General features: G+C 40.3%; 1 protein-coding gene across 1 annotated transcript; it reads right to left on the reverse strand.

Annotated features, from left to right (window-relative positions):
- Positions 1-251: 251 nt before the first annotated feature.
- On the reverse strand, positions 252-21527 carry SLC40A1 (solute carrier family 40 member 1). The gene is made up of 8 exons (XM_003363297.5): positions 21114-21527; positions 20565-20632; positions 15236-15395; positions 12930-13045; positions 11754-11880; positions 4432-4677; positions 3020-3667; positions 252-1880 (listed from the first exon to the last, which is right to left on the reverse strand). The coding sequence occupies exons 1-8, from the start codon at positions 21154-21156 to the stop codon at positions 1567-1569; spliced, it is 1722 nt and encodes a 573-aa protein (XP_003363345.3). The 5' UTR covers positions 21157-21527; the 3' UTR covers positions 252-1566.
- Positions 21528-22117: the final 590 nt, after the last annotated feature.

A 22117-nucleotide genomic window follows, 5' to 3' on the forward strand; every position in this document is an offset into this window, starting at 1 on the left:
TTACAGAAGAGAAAAGAGAACTTAGGTTAATGTGACTTCATCAAGGTCAAAGAATGAGTATGGGCCTTGCATTTACTACACTTTTGTCCAAGCCACCATAAACTAGATGCATAAACAGGGAGATAACACTAAAAATTATGAATTAATATGAAACTGCAGCCCTTCAAAGAGAAAAAAATACATTATCCAAAACATGTTCTGTAATAAAAGCAATATTCAATAAACGCACAACACAATTCAGGAAAAAGAAATCAAGATTTTAAAAATGTTTTTATGTAGAAATATTTTACAAAGATTTTACAACAATAGCAAATCATTACATCGTATTGTAGAAAGAAGAAAAAGGTTAAACTTCAAGAATAAAGAAAGTGCTCACAGCAACGTATTGCAGTCTCCATGAAAGTGCATAAACAGTTAAGGCAAAGTACCACGGTGGTACTGGCATGTGGCAAAATGATGTCTACAACAGTTTTTCAAAAGATATACAAAAGTCTTTCTTTTTTCCTCCATCTTCTCCAAGACATTTGAAAGGGATACATTTATGGACAGTCTTGCTCTACAACTAAGTAAAAATAACTCCTGGGTACAAAACAGCAAATGTAAAAACGCTCTACCAGAGCGCGTTCCAAGTGAAATCAAATGATTTATGAAACAAAACCTTCCCGAGCGTGGGCTTGCTTTCTACATTTCACCTGCCAGGCTGAAAGCTGACTCGCTCATATTCCAAGACAGAGACCGTTAATGACAGCGGCACGAGTGAAATTTGCATCTTGTCGTACTGTGTGACTCTCAGCTTCTAGTTTCTATGGACAAACTATTGGCGTATGTGCAGTCATCAGACATTCATTGTGTTATAAATCTAGCTTTGCTTCTACCTGCAACTTACATGATAGCCATTTTACAAAGTGCTACATATGTGTAATATAATACTATGCCCTATCTGATAGTAAAAATATGAAGCTGCTCTCTAAAGTTAAACCACCAACCCCTTTAGAGAATTCTAGTGACGTATTTTGTTTTTCCACATAGAAGTAAATCCTTTAAGATTAATAGGATCAATAAGGATAATACTGGTTACCAAACTTTAATCTTTAGACTTGGAGCAGAATTTATTTGCTTTTTCCTATAATTGAGAATAAGATACCAAAAAAAAAGTACATTAGCTAGACTTGAATAAGAGTGAGTTTTAGGGAAAACTGACATATCTAAATTCTGGTATAGATCATAAATATCTGCCAAAAAATAACTTAATTCACATGACTAACCACTCTTTTATGTGAAATTTTATCTACTCATGAGAAATTGGGAAAATCAGTATTGCTAGCTTAGTCTCCATACTGAAACTGAGTTTTTCTTTTCCGATTTTTTTCCCATCCTTAAATGTAAGGGAAATTAGCCAGCTCATCTCTGCTGACTTAGGTTTCCTCAATAGCTTTTGGCCCTCAAGGTATAGCTGTGGTAAAACCAGAGAGAAACACCCAGCCATTTACTGGAATTCTGAAGTACAAAATAAGCACATGTGCTCGATATAATCTAGTAACAGGGACGGCAGCAGTTAAAACTGTCTTACACAACAGATGTATTAGCTGCATTTTCCTCCGTAACTTCTGTTTCATCAGAACCACAGACAAAAAGCCGGTTGCCCAGAGTTTTGCGGGCGAACCGGAAATACATGATGTGGCCCATTGCCACAAAGGAGACTGAAATCAATACGAGCAAGCCGAAAGCTTCAGGATTCGGAGCCAGGATGACCATGATGAAATGCAGAAGATCAAGGAGATAGTTCATGGAATTCTGCACACCATTTATAATGCCTCTTTCAGATTCAATTACATTTTCTTGCAGCAACTGTGTCACAGTTAAATCAAAGGACCAAAGACCTATAATAAAAGATATTTGTTAAAGATAGATTTTTAATTTACAGCTTTACATTTCAGATTTGTAGATTAAAAATCTGTTGACATGTGCAAAACATACATTTTAGACCTATCACCTGAAAGTCATATATGTATTATGATAGCCTTACCTTAGAGAATTATTTTTCATTAATAGATATTGGGTTATTAGTGGCTTCAAAAAATGATTTTGACACCCATAAGATAAAATCTATGAAATTAATCCTGTTTTTCTGTGATTATTCATACTACGAAAGCAAAACTCTGATTTCAGAGACACAATAAATCCTATTATATGTACTAGTATTTTTAAAGTTTAAATTGAATGGACCTAATATATAGTTATGGTTAAAGGGTAAGGAAACTTGAAACCATTATTACATTTACTGCTTGGGTTCTAAAGCCCTTGCAATAAAGCTGTCTTGCTTGAATATTAATGTCTTTGATAAATTAACGAACTGCTTTGTATCACAAGATGAATACAGTTTCATTTCAAGAACGAATTGAGGCAGAGATAATTCATCAAGACTCTATTAATGATTACTTAAATTTTGCTTTGTAAGATGTCTTTACATTGTGTTTCCTTCCAGGGCTATAAAATCCATGTGTTTGGGCAAAGTATACCATAAATACACATCAGCTTAGAGAGGACCTTTGAAGGATTTTTTTTTTTTCTATCGTGTCTTTTTTTTTATTTAAACCAAAAACACTCTCTTTTTTACCTTGTCCCATAGAAATATTCTCTAAATTATAATCCTTTTGGTAGAGTTACAGCAATATAAAGACTCTAAATTTTTAAATGGTAGTATAATTATTAGAGCTAATATCTTTTTTAAAAATTATATTACATTAAAAGAGTAATACTTAAGATATGCATTTAGAAAAATTTTTCAAGCCCTATGTTTTACGAAAGTATATGTACATACCCACATACACAAATATAGTTTTTTCAACTATAAAATAAAAATTTTATAATAAAAGACTGAATTATACGTAAGGATAAATAGTGGATTTTGCTTAAATTAACATTCAGGGAATGTTTCAGATCATTTATTGTTGAATTCTCTTAACCACACTGCAAAAAGATACTTTAGTTCATCAATATACAAAAAGAGATGTCTTACCGACTCTAGCAGCAATGACGCCTGCAAACAGCAGACTGACAGAGATTATGGGCTCAGATTTAAGACTCGTCTCTGGGACAATATTAACAGGATCAGATCCGTTTGATGTGTGCATTTCAGTTGTAAAGATTTCAGGTATTTTTGTAGTTGTGGACAGTGGCTCTGCCTGAATGAACCTAGAACGGATATCTTCAAAAGGAGAAACGGACAAGTCCAAGGGGCTTCCAGGCATGAACACGGAGATCACACACAAGATCAAACAGGAAAGCTGTGCAAACCCTGAGATCATCCCAGTCCGAACCAGGCCACATTTCCGACGGAGCCAAGTAAAGGCCACAGTTCCCATTATTCCAGTTATGGCTGATGCGCCCATCAAAACACTGAGGACGGATCCACTCAGCCCCTGAGTGTAGGCGTACCCTGTGGTGATACAATCAAAGCCCAGGACAGTCATATAGAGGAAAGCAAGACCCATGCCCGCCAGAAACACCCGCTGGTTGTAGTAGGAGACCCATCCATCTCGGAAGGTGCGGAAGGGCTCGGCCAACTGGGAGGCACAGCTCTGCTCCTGCTCATCTTCAAGCTCACGGATATTAGGGTCTTTCTCACCCATTAAATGAGTTCCCTCCAGGGGTTTTGGCTCAGTTTCTGTTAATAAAAGACAACATTATTTTCATGGGGAAAAGAAAGCCAGTTCTGTTACTCCGTATTTTTCCTTTTCTTCTTTCCCTCCTCCATGGGTACCCTTGGCTTCTACAATATAACATGCATTTTCTTTTACTAATCTAAGAATTCCAGCCAAGGAACAATCTTCAAGTAGCATGTTAAAGCAACAAAATACCATCGGTATATCTCTTTCTCAGAAATTATACTCTGACCAAAGTAAATAACAGGAAAACTCATCAGATAAAATATAATAATTGTCTGGGAAAACACAGCATCTTATTTTCTGGAGCCCTGTTAAGATTCCATTTGCCCAGAAACCCAACTTCCTCTTTTCTTGGGAAATGCCCACCTTCATGTCCTCACCCCCGCTCCCCTGTCCTACATATGGCCTACATAAGGCCACGTAACTCCCCTCTTCATACACTCCTAGGAATTCTCTTGGTCTCTTTTTTCCTACTGTTCTTCCCTGTTGTATGGCTCAACTTTGCCCAGCCATCCCTCAATTAATTGTCCCTCTGTATCTACTGCTCACATTAAGGAAAAGGGCCAGGGGTCCCATTTCAACCAAGGAGCTTCAACCCAGAGTTGTTCCTCAGACCCTCAAAAGCCTGAGTTTTGACTCTCCTCCCAAGTGATATTTAACCTCATGCAGGCCTGCACTTGTATTAGAACCAAAATAGTTTTGGTCTTCACCATCTAAGGTCTGAACATCAGAATAAAAGGATTCATCACTGTGTTGAGTTTACCTTTGTGTAAATTCAGCTGTTTCAATTCAGCTTCCTCTACTTTAAGCGCAGCTTTCACAGCTAGAGCAGGGGTTTTCTGGTAAACCTTCCAGAGCAGAAAGTACTCCACACACATAGACACCAAATTCCATCCCGAAATGAAACCACAGCCAATGACCGTGGAGCCAAATGTCATAATCTGGCCAACAGCCATGGGGGCCAAGATGTTGGTTAACTGGTCAATCCTTCGTATTGTAGCATTCATATCTACAGACATAGGTGAGAGAGGCAGATAAGTGTGCAAACCTATCAGAGAGACTACTCACTTACACAATACAAACACATAAACCAAGAGTGTAGATTCCTAATATGTAAATTTCTAAAAACACCCTGCTCGCAAACCATTTTGTTAGAAAATCATTTGTTGTTTGGATCAAGTCACATTAAATTTAACTCAAATTGTGATTCCCTTGGGATTGTATAAATTAGTCTAACATCAACTTTTAAAATGAATACAATAGTGACTCTACAGTCATTTTTTTCAACAAATGTTTGTCAAATGCCTATTATACTAGGCATCATTCTGGCATAATAAAGAAAATGGAGAATATCCTTCCCTTTCTTCATGGAGTTTACATTCTCATGGGAGGAGAAAGAGAATAAATCAGTAAGTACATAAATATACAGAATATCAGATGTTCATTAAATATTATGGTGAAAAAGAAAGCAGAAAAAAGGCATAGAGAGTGCTCAGGGGAAAGGAGAAATTTCCGTTTTAAATATGGAGAGATCAGGGAAGGATTCACTGAAAAAAAGAGAACGTCAAAGCAAAGACATGAAGTGGTAGGAGGCAAACAAGTGAGTCACGTGGATGTCAGTGAAAAGAGAATTCCAGACCGGGGAAGCACAAAAGTCCTGGGGTAGGAGGAGCGTGCCCAGAGCGTGAGAGGAGCATCAAAGAGGCCAGGAGGGCTGGAGCAGAGTGAGGAAGGGAAGGGACAGGAAAAGACGAGGTCAGAGAGGGAGGGTATAGTTGTCCAATCATGTAGGATCTTATGAACATTATGTGGACTTCAACGTTTATACCTAGTGAGTCAGGAAGCCTTTGGAAGCTTATGAACAGAGTTGGCACAGTCGGACTTATATTTTTAAAGGTTCATTTTGGCTGCTGTGTTGAGAAAAGACTATAGAGTGAGGGTGAGGACAAGCTCAGAGACAAGGACACAAAGGAGAGATGATGGTAGCATGAACCATGATAGTAACAAGGGAAATGGAGAAAAAGATACTAAATCTATCTTAAAGGTAGAATCAGAAAGACTTGCAAACAGGTTAGATATGGAGTAGAGAGAAAGAGAGGAATTAAGGATGACTGTAAAGTTTTTTCCTGAGTAACTATTGGAAGCATAGAGTTGCCACTTCCTGAGAAAGGAAAGACTTCAGAAGAATCAGGTTGGGACAAAAGAACAAGCGTTTGGTTCTAGAGATGTTGATTTTGATAGGCCCACTGACATTCAAGAGGCCTCCACATCAGGCATGTACATATTTATATATATATCTAAATTATATATATTAAATATACATATGTAACTGACTGGAGGCTGGAGTTGAGGGAAGAAGTATGCACCCAACTTGGGAGTCAGCTGGTTGATTTTTAAAGCAATGAGACTGGATGCGATCATCAAGGGAGAGAGTGTAGATCGAGAAGAGACAAGGTCTGAGGACTGAGTCCTGAGTAGGCCAACATTTAGAGTGAGGAAGATGAGGAGGAACTAACAAAAGAGCAGAAAAACCAGGACAGAGTGGTGTCCTAGAAGCCAAAAGGTCATAGTGTTTCAAAGAGGAGGGAGTAATCAGCTGGCAAGTGCTGCTGAAGGTCAAGAAAGATGAGCATTGAGAAGAAGCTCTAGATTGCTCAGATGGAAGGTACTGGGGACCTCAAAGGGAGTAGTTCTGGTGGAGTTGTAAGGGCAAATGCCTGACTGAAAGTTAGTTTAAGAGCTTGGTGCCAACTCTAGGGGCCAGCATTTATATTGTAAGTGAGTGGCCCCCTGGATTTACAACGTGAATGTTGCCCCCTGGCATTATGGAAAGCAAAGCCCTGACCAAGGAAAGTGGGAAGAGTGAGCACAGACATCTCTTTTTAAGTTTTGCTGAAAAGGAAAACAAAGAAATGGGGTGATAAAAGGGTAAAGACAAGGATTTTTAAGAGCAAAATTACAGCATGTTTATATGCTGATGGCAATGATACAGTAGATGAGAAGGGATGGAATCTGAGTCTACTAGGCAAGCGGAGGCATTGTTCTCAGATAGGAGCGCAAACAATTCATCAACAGTAACAAGAGTGTAGGCCACGTCTATGGCTTCAGGTACAAGTAGAAAGAGCAATGTGATGGTGGCAGCATGTGGAAGTTCTCTTCTTATTTCTTCCATTTTCTCAGTAAAATAGAAACCAAGATGAAATACAAAGCACCAGTGAAAGTGAGGATGGGAGAGGAGGTACTGAGTGCAGGAGGAGAAAGTGAGACACAGTTCTTCAGGAAAGTGGGGGAAGGAAGAGACCAGAGAAAAGAGTATGATCATCTGGTAGCATGACAGGGCCAACTTGAACCCAGTGGTCATGAACTTGAGGTGAGAACAGTGAGCAAGGTTGTGCGTTTTTCTCCAGCCATGTTCTACTGAGGAGAGTTGGATTTAACCAGGGTCTGACGAAAGGAAAGTGACAAAAGGAGAGGAGGCCAAGTAAGCTGAGAGTATATGCTAGGAGGTGATCATGAGGTCAGATCGACTGACCTTGGAATTTAAGCTGGATAAAGAAGGGAGACAAGAGGGGTCATGAACAGTGAAAAGGTAATGGAATTAATGACTTGTAGGTGCCAACCAGGTTGGAGAATTGTTGGGGCTGGGGTACCAAGAGGAGTGAGCTGGAAAGGCAGGAGGTGGTAGTTCAAGACATGGGTGCCTAAGATTGAGGTTATGGAAGGGGAGGATTTAGTGGTGATGGCAAGGTCTAGGGTATGACCATGGGAACATATGGCTGAGTTAGATTGGAGGACAAGATGAATAAAGGAGAGGAAGTCAAGAAAATGTCTACTTTCTCATTCTCTCTCTCACAGAGGAGAGTGTAAGTTAATGAGACAAGCCCTTATCAATCACATGAGGCACCTTAAGGGAAAAGCAATACATGACTGATAAGCACATTAACAGAAAATTGCCTTTATTCCCTCTCTACTTCTTCCTGGTCCTAAATTACCTTCCAATTAGTCCTATGAGTGTAAACGCTTATACGATAACAGGAGAACTTTGACGTATCTCCCCTTCCACTTGAGAGGCAAAGGCAGTTTTCATTGATCTTACACGTGACCCTTTTTGCAGAGGCTTCACTAACTTTCATCTGCCCTCCACTGATAAGTTTCCAACTCACATGCTAACAGAGAAATGTAGAATTGATCCAAATAACTCAATCATTTGAATCCAAAACTCAAGTACTAATTAAAATATACACTTGGATCTGAAAGCTTTAGAACAACCACGAGAAAATTAATTCAGTTAAAATGATTTGTTACTCTTTCACAACCTCAGCTTTCAAGTGCTCATGAAGCTTCCTAATGCCACCAATTTCTATTTTTTATATTATATTTAGGAAGTTAATAATGTTTAAGGGTAAGGTAGTGTCAGAAAACAGCTTTTATTTTTCTGAAGCAGAATGAATTAAATAATAATTTTTGAAAAAGACCTAATCATCTTACAGGTCACAGGCTAGAGAAGAATCAGTCCTCTGAATGTGCAAACACATCCTTTTTACAAGTTTATATTTATTCTTACGCAAACACACAAATGTGTGCTCATTTAATTCTAATTTAACTGTTTTCAGCTACAGCTGTGGCACAGAACATGACATTAAATAACTACTTGCTATTATAAAGCGTATATTACATCTCATAAGATAATAATAATAAAAGTGAGATTTGCTGAGCAAATAGCAGCCAGCAGGCTTGTCTATCTCAAATAATGAAATCAATTTTTAGTCACTAGAGCTCAAACAAGAAATTTATCGGCCGTACTTGATCAAACTAACCAGCTGACGTTTCTTTAGAATGGTGGACAAGAAAAACCTCAGAAGCTGTTAATAAAGGGCGATTAATAAACGAAATAGGGAAAGAAAGAAAACAGCAGGTGGAATAGAAAGTCATGGCTCAACAGAATGTTTTAATAAAACACTCAGTCAAGTACCTAGAAAAATTAGTTAACAGATTAACAGTATTTCTGTGGAAAAACAATGCCTTTTCTGGAGCTGTATAAACCAGATGGTAACAACTATATTTTGGCCTGATGCCACTGAAATTCTAAAACGTTTTAACCTTTCAGGGAAAATTTCTCCTGTTCTTTATTTACCCTCAGTGATACAACTTCCAATTTTAAAACCTACTCTGAAAGCGAGGAACACGGGGCTAAGGGAATGGAGCAGTTAGCACCCACTCACAATCTTTCCTCTTTATGCACACACCCTTCCCCTTCACACACATCCGCGTGCACACAGCTTCGGGCGCCCCGCCCAGTCCTCTGCTCGGGTTTCTTTTCTTGTTTTTTTTTTTTTTTTTTTTTTTGAGGAAGATTAGCCCTGAGCTAACTGCTGCCAATCCTCCTCTTTTCCTGAGGCAGATTGGCCCTGAGCTAACATCCGTGCCCAGCTTCCTCTACTTTCTATGTGGGATGCCTACCACAGCATGGCTTGCCAAGCGGTGCGGTGTCCACACCCGGGATCCGAACAGGCAAACCCCGGGCCGGCGAACCCCGGGCCGCCGAAGCTGAACTTGCATACTTAACCGCTGCGCCACCGGGCGGCCCCTTCGCTCGGGTTTCTAACAGTCTTTGCCGGCAAGCTCAAAAGCCAGCCTGCATAAACATAAAGCATTCCTGCCTGGAGTAGGCGCGTCTACAGACCTTCCTGAGTCGCAGCCTCAGAGGCACCCAAGGCGGCAGCTGGAGTCCCCTCCGTGTGTGCTTTTCCCCTTCTCTAGTTTTATTTTTCCCTTAGCCTCCCTTTTCTCCTTTCTGTAACTCTGCCTTATAGCAGAAATGGCACCCAAAATCCATGGTTAGACCCTTGCTGACCCTCAGAACTAAGGAAGTTTCTGTATCCTGTTTTGAAGCATGGTTTTCAATTAATTTTTCAACAAATGCTGAGGTCAAAACTTGAGCAAGGACAACATGGAGGTTTTCCTTCAGAAGCTACTACCCCAGGCGACAGGCTGCCCACGAAAGAGCACCACTCTGAAAGCTAACTCAGGAGGACAAGGCTCCCCGGGCAGCTGACCCCACTTCCTACACCTGAGAGCTCCAGAAGGCGAGAATGTGGACTGGTTGGCCTAGATTCTTCCCCTCTGCGACAGTTCCTAACAGAAAGAAGGGCAGCTGAGAAACGGCCCCTCAGAGTTTTGTTGTTCTAGGTTATCACTTCATATGAGAAAGATCCCACAAGGTTATGTGGAATCTTTGTTTTTATTTTTTATTTATGTATTTAGAACAAATTAAAGATTCTAACTTTCTGTTTACTCAGGACTATTTTTTTTTCAGACTATACAGACTTCACAGTAAAAATGAGTTAAGAAATTCAGATAAGAGAAAGACAATCATTTTAAAAGCCAACTTTTTCCCCCAAATATATTCCAACAGATATATATGTGATCTATTTTCAAAATATATCCTTTTGTACCTTTTGAATTTTAAAACATGGGCATGTATTACATACTTAAAATAGTATGTTAAAAAGGAAAAGCAAACAAGGAAAAAAACATAAAAAAGGGACAAAGCCTTATCTTATAGTTCAATGCGACAAAAAGAGATATGGAACTATTTCCTATTAGTAAATGATCACAGGAAGAAAAATTAATATAATCACTACTTTAGCTCTGGAGACAATTTCCTGCAGCACAGGCTCAGAGGGGTGAAATTCATCCTACGCACACAGCATCCTCCAAGATCACTGTGGTATTTCTCCCTCGATTATAATAACTCTGCCACAAAGTGATGATTTACGCAAATTCTTCTTTTCCTTCAGTTACACCTTCCACAGATCTTGTTCCCTTTTTCTCACCACCTCTTTTCTATCTTCTGTTAACCACATGGTCCAGTCAAAGTTGCTTGCTTACCCCACCACCTAATCTTGCCTTCTGTGTCCTGGGATAAGCCATTTAAGCCACCAGGAATGGTTTTCTCGTCTGTTGGGATGGTTGGGCAATGTGTTTGTGATTCCCATTATCTCAATGACCAGCGGAGTTGATTCAGCTGATCCGTTTGGTAGATAGGGGTAGCCTTCCTCCTTCACCCTGGGTAATTATCAATCCCATTTGTGTCTGTGTGCTGCATGGGGTGGGCAGGCAGCCAATATCAAGCGAGGCAGGTTATTCTGAGCCCAAGAAACACTGATGTAATAGGACACGTTGCCTTGTAAACATTCTTTGGTCTTTTTCTGGCCTCTTGTACATGTTTCCAATGGACAACTAAGATTGTAAACTTCTTAACAACACATTCCGTCTTCTATTTCTTTAGTACTTGTAACAGCAATTATGCTACATCATGTATAATGTAATAAAAGTTGTAGATGATAAGTGGAAAGTTGAAGGAATTAAGTTCTAGAGTTTCTCCTAGAATTAAGTTGTTTCCATTTGGGTGGAGAAAAATAATATCCACAATATGACCAGTAAGTACTGATAATAATATCCATATTATGACCGATAAAATACCATGTCAGCTTTTCACTGTTCTGAGTAGTAAGTAAACATTTAGAAACAGTTAACAGGATTTAAAAGAAAGAACGAACTCAAAAGAAATGTTCTTCAATTTACCAAGTTTGCACAAAATAGAAGATTACTATCCTATAAATTAACTTCATAATAGTGAGATAAATCTTTGCAATGCGACTGATAATGTGGGATAATGTGGAAAATTGTGCTTTCAATTTATTGTTCTTAAAAAAGTACCCCTCAGGGCCGGCCTGGTGGTACAGTTGGTTAAGTTCATGCACTCTGCTTCAGTGGGCCAGGGTTCATGTGTTTCGATCCTGGGTATGAACCTACACACTGCTCATCAAGCCATGCTGTGGCGGTATCCCACATACAAAATAGAGGAAGATTGGCACAGATGTTAGCTCAGGGACAATCTTCCTCAAACAAAAAAAGAGGAAGATTGGCAACAGTTGTTAGCTCAGGGCCAATCATCCTCACCAAAAAAGAAAAAAAAAAAAAACCCCAGCCAGGAAAAAAGGCTTAAGCCTCATTTACTACAACAGATTTAAAGTGAATCCTAATATAACGCATTTAGTTGAAAAGAGAAAACCAAATTACCTGCTAATTTGCTTCTGTCTGCTCCTGCAACAACAACAATCCAGTCCCTCTGGATTGTGATTCCAGTTGCAGTACTGGCCAAATTTGCAATATTTGCAATAGTGATGATCAAGATATAGCAGGAAGTCTAAGGAATTACAGGGAAAACTTGAGTTACAATGTCAGTTTTACAACACTGTCCTTACCTCACACTATAATGTAGTTTAAAATGGTCTTTGATGGCATAATAATTTTGATTTTAATTTCATTTTGTAAATCACAAGAAATCATTTTATTTTGTAGACATGAAACAATACCAGTGGTCAAGTTAAAGGGCATAATGTCTTCCTAATCTGTATCATCTGTAGTACACATAATACAACAATTTTAGTGGTCATATGCACATTTATGTGACATCGTTATCATAAAGTGTTAACAAGGGGTAGTTTTTAATTTTCCCACAAATATCTCCTTTGGAAAAAACAATGAAGGGGAAGTGAGATGACCTGTATTTAAGTCAGGATTCTGATGCTTTCTACTAGCATGACAATGGGCGATCAGTAACATCATTTTGTCTTAGTTTTTTCATCAACAAAATGAAGGGAGTAGACCAAAAGACTTCTAATGTCCTACCTGGCTTTGAAACTCTACAATATCAATCCAAATATACATAAGAAGATTCAATAGTGACATCAAATCCATTGTTTTCCACCACACCCCATCTCTCTCCTTTTTTCCATCAAGCTATCATGAAATCATAGTGTGACAAGTTACCTAGTCCATTTCCCCAAAGAGAAATACCAATTATTACTGGAGGTATACGATCACGACTGATTAAGATATACATTGATAACATTTCTCATACAATGTGAACAAATTACAGGTTAATACTAATGAGCTGAAAACTAACAATTGAATCATATAATAAACTCTTAGAAATGCCATTAAAAGCAAACAGGAAAAAAAACCTAATAGGACAAAATTTAAATTAAAAAAAATATTTAATGACTGCCTTATTATGGACAAAAACCAAAAACAAAACAAAACAAAATCTGTAGAGGATATTAAAGTAGACACGGAGATCAATATTCAAAGGTCCCATTTGCAAAAAGATACCCCTAGCCTCAAGAGGTTTTCATCTTTTATCATTCCCAGATATCCAATTTTCTGCCATGAAGAATCTCATTGAGAACTTACAAGAACCCATCCATGGTACATGGTCAGAAGCTCATCTTTATGTAAGAAAACCATCATCAGGATGATTCCACACAGGATGACCGAAACATTCTGTACCACCAGCGAAGTCTGGGCCACTGTACAGAGGGAGAAACAAAGTTTTCACTACACCAGATTGTCTCAGTGGAGCTGTTTTGATCCACACATCAATCTTCTACTATATTAATGCATATGCAAATTACTACAAGAAAAAAAAAACACTCCTGAAGTAAACCCCGCCTCAACTATTTCCACTAGGACCCTAGACCAGTAAAACTTGCAGACAGAATGATGAAGTACCCATCATTTTTTCTCTGTTACTCGAAGCCATTCATAACAACCACATTTTCATTTAGTTTATTCTCTTGAAGGTTTACTGTCATGAACAGAACACTATTCCATAGACAAGATCCATCTCTCAGTTCTTTGTTGCTTAAGCTAAAGTAAGAACATGAAGGAGGTTATGGAGGAGGTTAAAGAGGCCATGGAATCCATAACCTCCTACATGGGTTGATGGTCATCTTGAAGGTCACCCTTACCATAGCCCAAATCTGGTAAGAGAAGATGGTGTGGATAAATAGGAAGGACATGTAAAAATTTGCCAAGAATAAAGCAGCAGTGTGTTCCTTTTGGCATATTAATGCTATTTGCTATGAAACTCTAAGCCACATCTTCCCTCATAGAAAATGAGGACTTTCTCAGATGGAGGCAGCCATGTAGATCAGGTGCTGGAGTAAGGACAGGGAAGGATACCTTGTAGTCTTTTCTCTGCCACTCCCTAGGGTAGACAATCTTGGACAGGATGGCTAATGTCTCTTATGTCAGCGTCTATAAGGTGAGGATAATAATACATACTTGCCTTCCTTACTTTACGGGGTCATTATGATGCTCAAGTAAAATAATTATGAAAGCACTTGGAAAAAGACAGAGAGTTGTATATGTAAGGTATAATCACAGCTCTTGTCTTCAAGGAAAGTATGGCTCATTCTGGCTTGGAAGGTCATATGAAAGCCTCAAGACAAAACAAACTGCTTTCTGAAATCCCAACATATAACTCATTCTTTCATTGCACAAGAATTAAGTATCAACTGAATGAGGTTCTGAGCTTTCAGGACCCCACAGATCAGAGGAAGGATAGATATGTGAACAGATGATTCTAAGAGTATAAGTGCAACAGCAGGGGTATCAACAAAGCCTTGTGGGAACTCAGAGGAAGAAATGGTTAACTCAGCCTAGAGACACCAGAGAGGATTTTCATGGAGGGTGACACATGAGTTGACTACACGGAATAAGTGGGAGATGGCTTTCCCATCACACTCTTCTTCACCCAACTCAACATCTTTCCCCAAGCTACGATTTCAGTGCTCAAGAATCATAAGGTTAAAGGTCTCTGTGTATAATATTCCTATGTTCCTACATATAACGATATAAATAACTAGCAATTTTTTCTAGGATACAAAACTTGTTTCTATACGTGTTTTGGTCTATCCATTCCCAAGAGGAAAATGTCCATCTTGACCATTTTACTAATAGCATCCAGTCCTAGAATTTAATAATCTAGTTGCTCTCTATCCAGAAGCAGTCATCGTGCACTGAAAAAAACTAATACCTCAGTCTCTCCCCAACGTCTGAGAAAGACATGGCCAGGTCTTGGCATTATCAACTGAGCAATTCAGGAAAATTTTGCCCTGATTTATTACCACATTGCCCTTATATTGTGAATAACTGAATCGCTCAATCACTTTCTCTGTTTCCTATATAAAACTGAATTATTTCAGTATTAATGCTTTAGAATAAATGTCAATGTATCATAATTTCTTCTTTTTCCCTCAAAAACTTATAATTTGGCTCTCTGTGATCCAGACTCAGATATTTTCTCTCGAATCCCTGCTTTTCAATTCCCCTACACACACCTCTATATGAAACACAGTAATTCAGAAGACAGATGTTAAAGCTGTCCCAGGAACATCACACTAAACAGACTCCAGTGCAAGGCATGGTTAGAAAGGATGCCAGAGTCAAGCAAGCTTTTAATGTTTAACATTGTTCTCAGAAGAGTGCTAAGGCTAATCATTAACATCTGGAATTTATGAACAGCCAAAGATACAAAAAAAAAAAATCTAGCACTCAATATCCTGGCATCCCAACTGTGTACAAGAGCCCCAGGACCCTCCATGAAGAGGTGCTGCCACCAAGCACCCTGTCACTAAGGCGTGGCATGCAGTGGTTTCTCTCCAGCACAGGCACTGGCCCCAGGAATAGAAAGGCTTAGTTAGAACACCGCTCACCTTTAAGTCTGGCATTCTTATCCACCCAGTCGCCAATGATGGCCCCTAGGGCCAAGACAGACCCTGCCACCACCAGCCCATAGACTGCAGTCAAGAGGAGGCTGTTTCCATAGAGCTCCACCAGGAACACAGACACTGCAAAGTGCCACATCCGATCTCCCTTGAAGAAGAAGAGAAAAGGTTTTGATGAAATATTTTCGGTTCCTAGTCAATTGTACTCAGGAAGTTGTTTTCTTATCAAAAGGTCACTTTCCAGCTTTATCACGTGATTTTCAAAGTCAACAATGCCTCTACAAATTGAATACTAGTCAGGTGTTAAAACTGTTCATCCTGGCACAATGGAAAATATTCTTGCCCAATTACAAAGTAAACTCGAAAAAGCATGATATTAATGAAACACGCATACTCCTTATCATTCTAGACAAAATGCAGTTTCCAGACTCAAGAAGGTTTTTTGAGACAAAACTTGTCTCCTTTTGAGTTAGGTCTACACCCGGGCCTGGAATTTGCTATCCTGATTTAAGAGGCATAAAGCAGCTTGCTACTGAACCAGAAGGAAACTGCAGTATAGTTCACAAACACTGGTATACCGTGAATGTCAAGAAAAGCCAGTTTCCCAATTTGTAAAATGATAAGAACAGACTAAATGGTCTCTGAAGTTTCTTTTACATCTAACATTCTAAAACCTATGTCTATTTAACAAATAAATTTCCAAGTCATTAAACAGCAGGGCAATCAGAAAGATGAAATTAATATGGGCAAATTCTGGCACCACATGAATGAAGATGTCAGAAATAAATGTATAAGCAAGTAGTTATTTTAACATTTTGATACAGATGGGTTTTGAAAGGGGAAAAATACCTATTTCTTCACTCCAGAATATATAAGGAATTTTGGAATTCATTACTGCAAAATGTGGAATAACAGAAACTTTTAAATGAGTCAGGTAAATTGACATGTAAAATATCTATAATGGACCTTATTATGAGATTTTAGGCTCCATCCCTGACTTCTGAGGTTAACATAAAACAGAACAACAAAGTTCTATTATAGCCCATCCCTGGAAATCACTATAGCAAACTAAATTCCCAGGATGGATTTGACACTCCGTGGAAGTACCACACTCTGAGTCCTTTCCAAAGTCTCGTAGCATCTTCCTGATACATTTAATGTATCAGGAGAAAAGTATTATCCTGACATGTCAACTGATTTTAAAATTTAATAAAGCCAAGACAATCTTATTCACTGAAAACTTAAACTGATGCACATAGACAGTAGTAATTGCTTACAACACACTTCATGTAGACCAGTATTTCTCAACTGAAGGTGACTTTACCCTCCATGGATCATTTGGCAATGTCTGGAGCTGTTTTGGGTTGTCACAATGGGAGGTGGAGGGTGGGAGGGCTTCTACTGGCATCTACAATGCACAGGACAGTTCCCCACAATAAAGAGTTATCCAGCCCAGGATGTCAATAGTGCCAAGGTGGAGAAACCTTGGTATAGAGGATTATGAACATAATTCAGAACACAATTCAAAATTTACATAAGTTTAGGGCTTTGGGGGATGGGGTGGATATGGTCAAGTAAACATTAAAACAAACAAACACCAGAAGCCAGTGGAAGCACCATGTTTTAAAGACTGCTTCTCACTTGATGGCCTGGAATGTGAGCTCCAGAACCTTCTGCACTCTCACCCCTCAGCCCAGAGCTCGGCCCAGACTGGATACACAACAAACAACTCTGGAATCAACAAAGGAGTGGATATGCGGTGGACCCCAGTTGTGAATGAGTAAATACAGAATAAGTGACAAAAACTAGACTGACGTATCAACTATGTATTGTTCTGGTACATTAGATTTGTTCCAAGAATGTTCAAGAAATTTGAAGATTAATCAGTACCATAATTAATATTTCTGAGACAGTTTTTTTTTGTTGTTTGCTTTGGTAATAGAAAGTTTTTCCACTTTAGGTAGGCATTGTCTAAATTTCAAATACCATTGTACTAAATGATTAAAAATGCATGATACACATAGAATTTGTTTGAAACCAACAAAAAGACAAGTTTATATATTAAGATAAAGATATAAATAAGAATAACAAATTAAGCTGCTTTCTTAATCTTTAACATGAGAAGCAAATTTATATTTGATTAGAATAAATGGGATGGGGAAAAGGGAGGTACTTATCTTAATCTCCATCCCTCTAAATGGCTCCCAAGAAAAAAAAGAAACACATCAACACCGCAAATGAGAGGTTGCCTCCATGAGTGAATTTCCCTCTTTCTTAACATAAAGATTAAGAAATATTATTCTACTACTATTGCTTCTTTCTTTGGTTTTTCACTCCTATCTTTTTCCCAAAAGAATTTGTTTTAGATTCCTCTAGAGCAGCCCGTCAAACCAAGTGCTACTAAACGAAGTTATCTCTCTTGCTTTATCCCTGTATGTCATGCCACTTCCTAGATGGAGAGGAATAAAATTGTTCCAGTGACCCCAATTTCCAAAGGGTTTAGGCTTTAAGAAGTAACAGATTCTATGCTCACAAAGCCCAAGAATCAGGTAACGTCTAAGTAAACACTGACCAAGTGGAAGCCCACCCATTCCTTCCTGACGGCCATTTCCTGCCCTCCCACGTGCTCTCACAATCCTTTGATGATTTGTTTACATGTCCATCTACCCACAGTAGACTACAGCCCAAGGCCAGCTGAATATCTCTGAATGAATGATCATATTCATTCACTTAAGACTTACTGAGAGGCTATTACGTACCCAACACTAATGAAGGCACTAGAAATTCTGCAGTACACAAAAGTCAAGGTCTCTGCTTTCATGCAGCTTGCATCCCAGTGGGCAGAGACCAAAAAACAAATCTAGAATAGGTCAGGTGGAATGCTATGAGGAAAAATAAAATCAGGTGGGGAAGGATGTTGGCATTTTGCATGAAGTAGCTGGAGACCACTACGAGCAGAGACCTGAGGAAGTAAGGCTGGAGCCACACAGACATCTGGGGGCTAAACAGAGACAGTCCACAGGATAAGGACGTCAGATAAAAGCAATTGACCACCCTTTGTTCACAAAAAGTTTTTGTGATTAGATATATATATTTTTTTAATTTTATTTTTTTCCTTTTTCTCCCCAAAGCCCCCCAGTACATAGTTCTATATTCTTCGTTGTGGGTCCTTCTAGTTGTGGCATGTGGGACGCTGCCTCAGCGTAGTTCGATGAGCAGTGCCATTGAGCAGTGCCATGTCCACTCCCAGGATTCGAACCAACGAAACACTGGGCCACCTGCAGCGGAGCGCGTGAACTTAACCACTCGGCCACGGGGCCAGCCCCTAGATATATTTTTTAAAGCCCATACTAAACTATATTATAAGCTCCTTGACAACAGGATCCACTTCTTGCAGTATGTCATATTCTGATAGTAAAGAGTAAAATGGATTGATCCACTGGCAGATAGAAATGAAGTCAGCAACAAAAAACATTCAACCCCACACAAATCTAACCTGATACAACCTGCTACCCTAACACCTCTACCTTCAGTGCAGTGGAAACCATGATGTGGCAGAGCTGGCAGGGGGACGGATAGCTAGATAGGCATACATTTGTATATACACATATACAGAAGCACACATATTTTGTTGTAATAAAATCAGGCAGAGTGTCAAACAGGAGACAAAACTCCAAAGGTAGAATTATCTAGAGTGAGAGAGCATTCTTCTTTTGTACTCCTTTGCAAAGAGAAGGAAAAATCCACTAAACCTTATATCGGTGTAGCTGCTGGGTTTTTGTTTAATCCAACTTTCCCACGAGAACTGCCTTTGCTCAACTTACTATAAGATTGGGGAAAACATCTGTCACTTTTCTTGTGGGACTTTTAATTAACATGACAAAAAGTCCTCGTGGAACAACCACAGCTCCACTCTTTTGGCAAATCTACCCTCCCCACCTAATAAAGGTCACATAAACCTTGCACTTAATCAGTATTTGGAAGTGAGGCACTTTCCTCCACTAAGAGATAGGTCTCCAGACCAGAAGAGGAGAACATCAGAGACTATCTCTTTCATTTATTATTGGATTTTTTAATACTTAATGTATACTGGATTAAATTAGAACAACAACTATTGGTTTAGATTAATTAAGGATAGTTTCACTAGATTTCTACTTCGAATCATCGGTTACTGGAAATGAAACAAACACACAGCAATTCCACTTTGTTTACATATTTTTGCAGAGTCATCCCTGTCTCAGCCTGGGGGAGACAGGAGCTGCCCTTTCTAAAAAACCATCCTTGAACTGCTCTTTCTTAAAGCGCCCATAACCTAACCTAATAATTTCCCAGGGGCATGGGTACAGATTTTCTCATACAAGTTTGCATGCATGTCTTAAGGATGGTCCAACAGAAGTTTCCAATTTAAAAAGAAAATAACATTCACCAAATTGACTCTCAAAATTCCTTCTCCTTACTTATGGTTTCTTTTAATTAAGCATCATTTATGAGGCATGAATAGAACATATCCAGATGTACTGCTTTTAAACAATAAGAACAATTGTTTAATTTTAAAGAGTCTAAGCATCATTAACTAAACACACATCCAGCATCTTTAGAGGAATATCTTTTGGGGGGAGACTGATGAAGGAACCCAGGCCCACAGAAACACTAGGACTCTTCCAAGACCACACAGGAAGTCACGGGGAGAATTATGAATCAGCTGCTGATTTTCATTGGATGATGGTTTTTAAGATAACCTGAGATGCCCCACACATATCTACCTACAGATAACATGTTTTAAATTTTAGAATTTTCATCATTCAGATATTTGTTCTTGGGGTCAGTTATAGTTAAATTAATCTTAGAACGCTATGTTTGGCCTAAGTCCGTCACTCCACTACGATACTGTATTTTTGTAGTGCAGTATGCTGGAACTTAGAATTGTAAGAAAAGAAGAAAATAGAGAAATATCTTAAAATGCGAAGGAATAGAAAGTATTTGAGACGTCCATTTTTAGTAGCAGATATTACCATTTACCAAGCCTAGTAATGCAAAATACAATGTACAAACAAGCCAAATATTCCTGTCCTTGTTAATCCTAAAAAGCCCTGGACAGTTGTCAATCTAGATAAAGTACGATAACTCGATAATCAATCAAGATTTACTAACACCTATTGGACAGTATCTTTGGTGAAAATAACTTTCTCGTTAAAGCATGTGTATTTGGATGATTTATTTCATCAGCTGCACCACAAAACTGGAAGATGACTTAATGCACTTGGCCCAAATGGACGGAAACAAGAAACCGTGCAAGCATGCTGCAAGAATCACTTACCCAAGTCGACAGAGAATGACTAAGGTAGAGGAGAAATTTCGCAGAGGTCAGGTAGTTGGCTAAGGATCCTGCAAGGAGACGGGGCGGGGGGGAGATAAAAAGCATATTTAGTCACCTGAGTGAGCTGAGGTTGCAATGCTTGTCTCCTCTTATTAAACATGATTATTAAAAACTACTTTGTGGGACAAACCATGAACGTTTTATCAAGTCACCTAGGAATGGATGCATCGCGTTTACTTAATACCACTCACTTCAATTCTGCACGACCTATTGGTCAATAACCGCCTAACTTCACACACAGTGAAGAAAGCTCTTGTTTCAACATTCCTTAACTCCTTTTTTTTTTTTAGACTGTTGAGTCTACGCCATTCTTGCCGATGTGCAAGCCCCTTTCCCACAACGTCAAATTCCTTTCTTCCTCAACCCCTCACCAAAATATGAGTCAAACGAGCTACAAAGCACTCTGGTTAACAGCAGAGCCACGTTCCTCCAAAACGTGCATGGCGCTGCTGGTCCCCACGGCCCACCACATGCATTCGGTGAACTCACCACAGCATCCTCCCTGGCGGTTTGGCCCTCCTGCCCTGGTCATGACACCAGACGCCCTTCGCTTGCTCTTCTGCTGCTATTGCTGCTGCTGCTGCTGCTCTTGCTGAGGTGCTGGTTAACAGGAGTGCAAGGAACCGAAGAGAGCACCGCTAAAAACACAACAGCCTTGTGCACAAAGACCTCAACGACTACTAGCGGGGAAAACAAAAGAAGAGGGGCCACGGGGTCTTCTTTTGGTCTTCCTTCCAAACTTAGCTAACACTGTAGCTGAAGTTGGAAAGGCAAAGCCTTATGGAAGCGGGTGGGAGGCTCCGCGGGCCGTCCGAGCCGTGCCGGCCGCCCTGTGCCGCCGCCGCCGCCGCCGCCGCCGCTGCGGCCCGGACCGGCTCTTATATGCGGCCGGGGGCGGGGCTCCTGCCGCCGCCGCCGCCTCGGCCGCCCCGCCCTCGCAGGGCCACCGCGGCGTCCCAGCGGCGCGAGCCCCGGCGCCCGGCGCCCTGCCCAGGAGGCGGCGCCCGCCCGGCCACAGACGCCCCGCGCGGCCTGCGGGGACGGCGGCTGCGCGCGCTCCTCTCGCCGGGTCTCCCGCCCCCCGGGCAGCCGCGGGAGAGGGAGCTCGGCGCCGGGGGCCGGGGGGAGACGGTGCGCAGCCCGGCGGGCCGGCAGGTGCAGGAGGTCGCGCTGTGCACCGGCTCCCTGGCTGACCCTTCTGGGGAGAGGGCGGCCGCCCGACGGCTCCAGCCCGGGCTTGGGGGTAGGGGATCCTTTTTTTAATGAAAATCATTTTTAATATAAGTGTCTAAATAACTATAACCCGTGTCACCGAGGCCGCTCTCCTGGCCTTCCCGTTCCTGCCCGCCTGCAGCAGGGAATATTTTTTCGTCCCAGGACTGCCTAGAGGGGCTTCCCTCCAAGAAGCAGAATCAAAGGGCAGGAAGAGGCGCAAAGATCAGAGGAGAGCCCTGTTCAGAGGAGCCCGCGGAGGCTGGGAAAGGTCGGGACCC

This window comes from Equus caballus, chromosome 18 (genome assembly GCF_041296265.1).
Source record: "Equus caballus isolate H_3958 breed thoroughbred chromosome 18, TB-T2T, whole genome shotgun sequence".
NCBI lineage: Eukaryota > Metazoa > Chordata > Mammalia > Perissodactyla > Equidae > Equus > Equus caballus.

What these genes read in the sequence shown, in the direction of transcription:
- SLC40A1 (XM_003363297.5), bottom strand. Translation starts at nt 21,156, where the DNA reads ATGACCAGGGCAGGAGGGCCAAACCGCCAGGGAGGATGCTGTG. An exon ending in GTCATTCTCTGTCGACTTGG is followed by an intron (nt 15,396 to 20,564) that starts GTAAGTGATTCT and finishes TTCTTCTTCAAG; the next exon opens with GGAGATCGGATGTGGCACTT. An exon ending in AGACAGAAGCAAATTAGCAG is followed by an intron (nt 4,678 to 11,753) that starts GTAATTTGGTTT and finishes CTATGTCTGTAG; the next exon opens with ATATGAATGCTACAATACGA.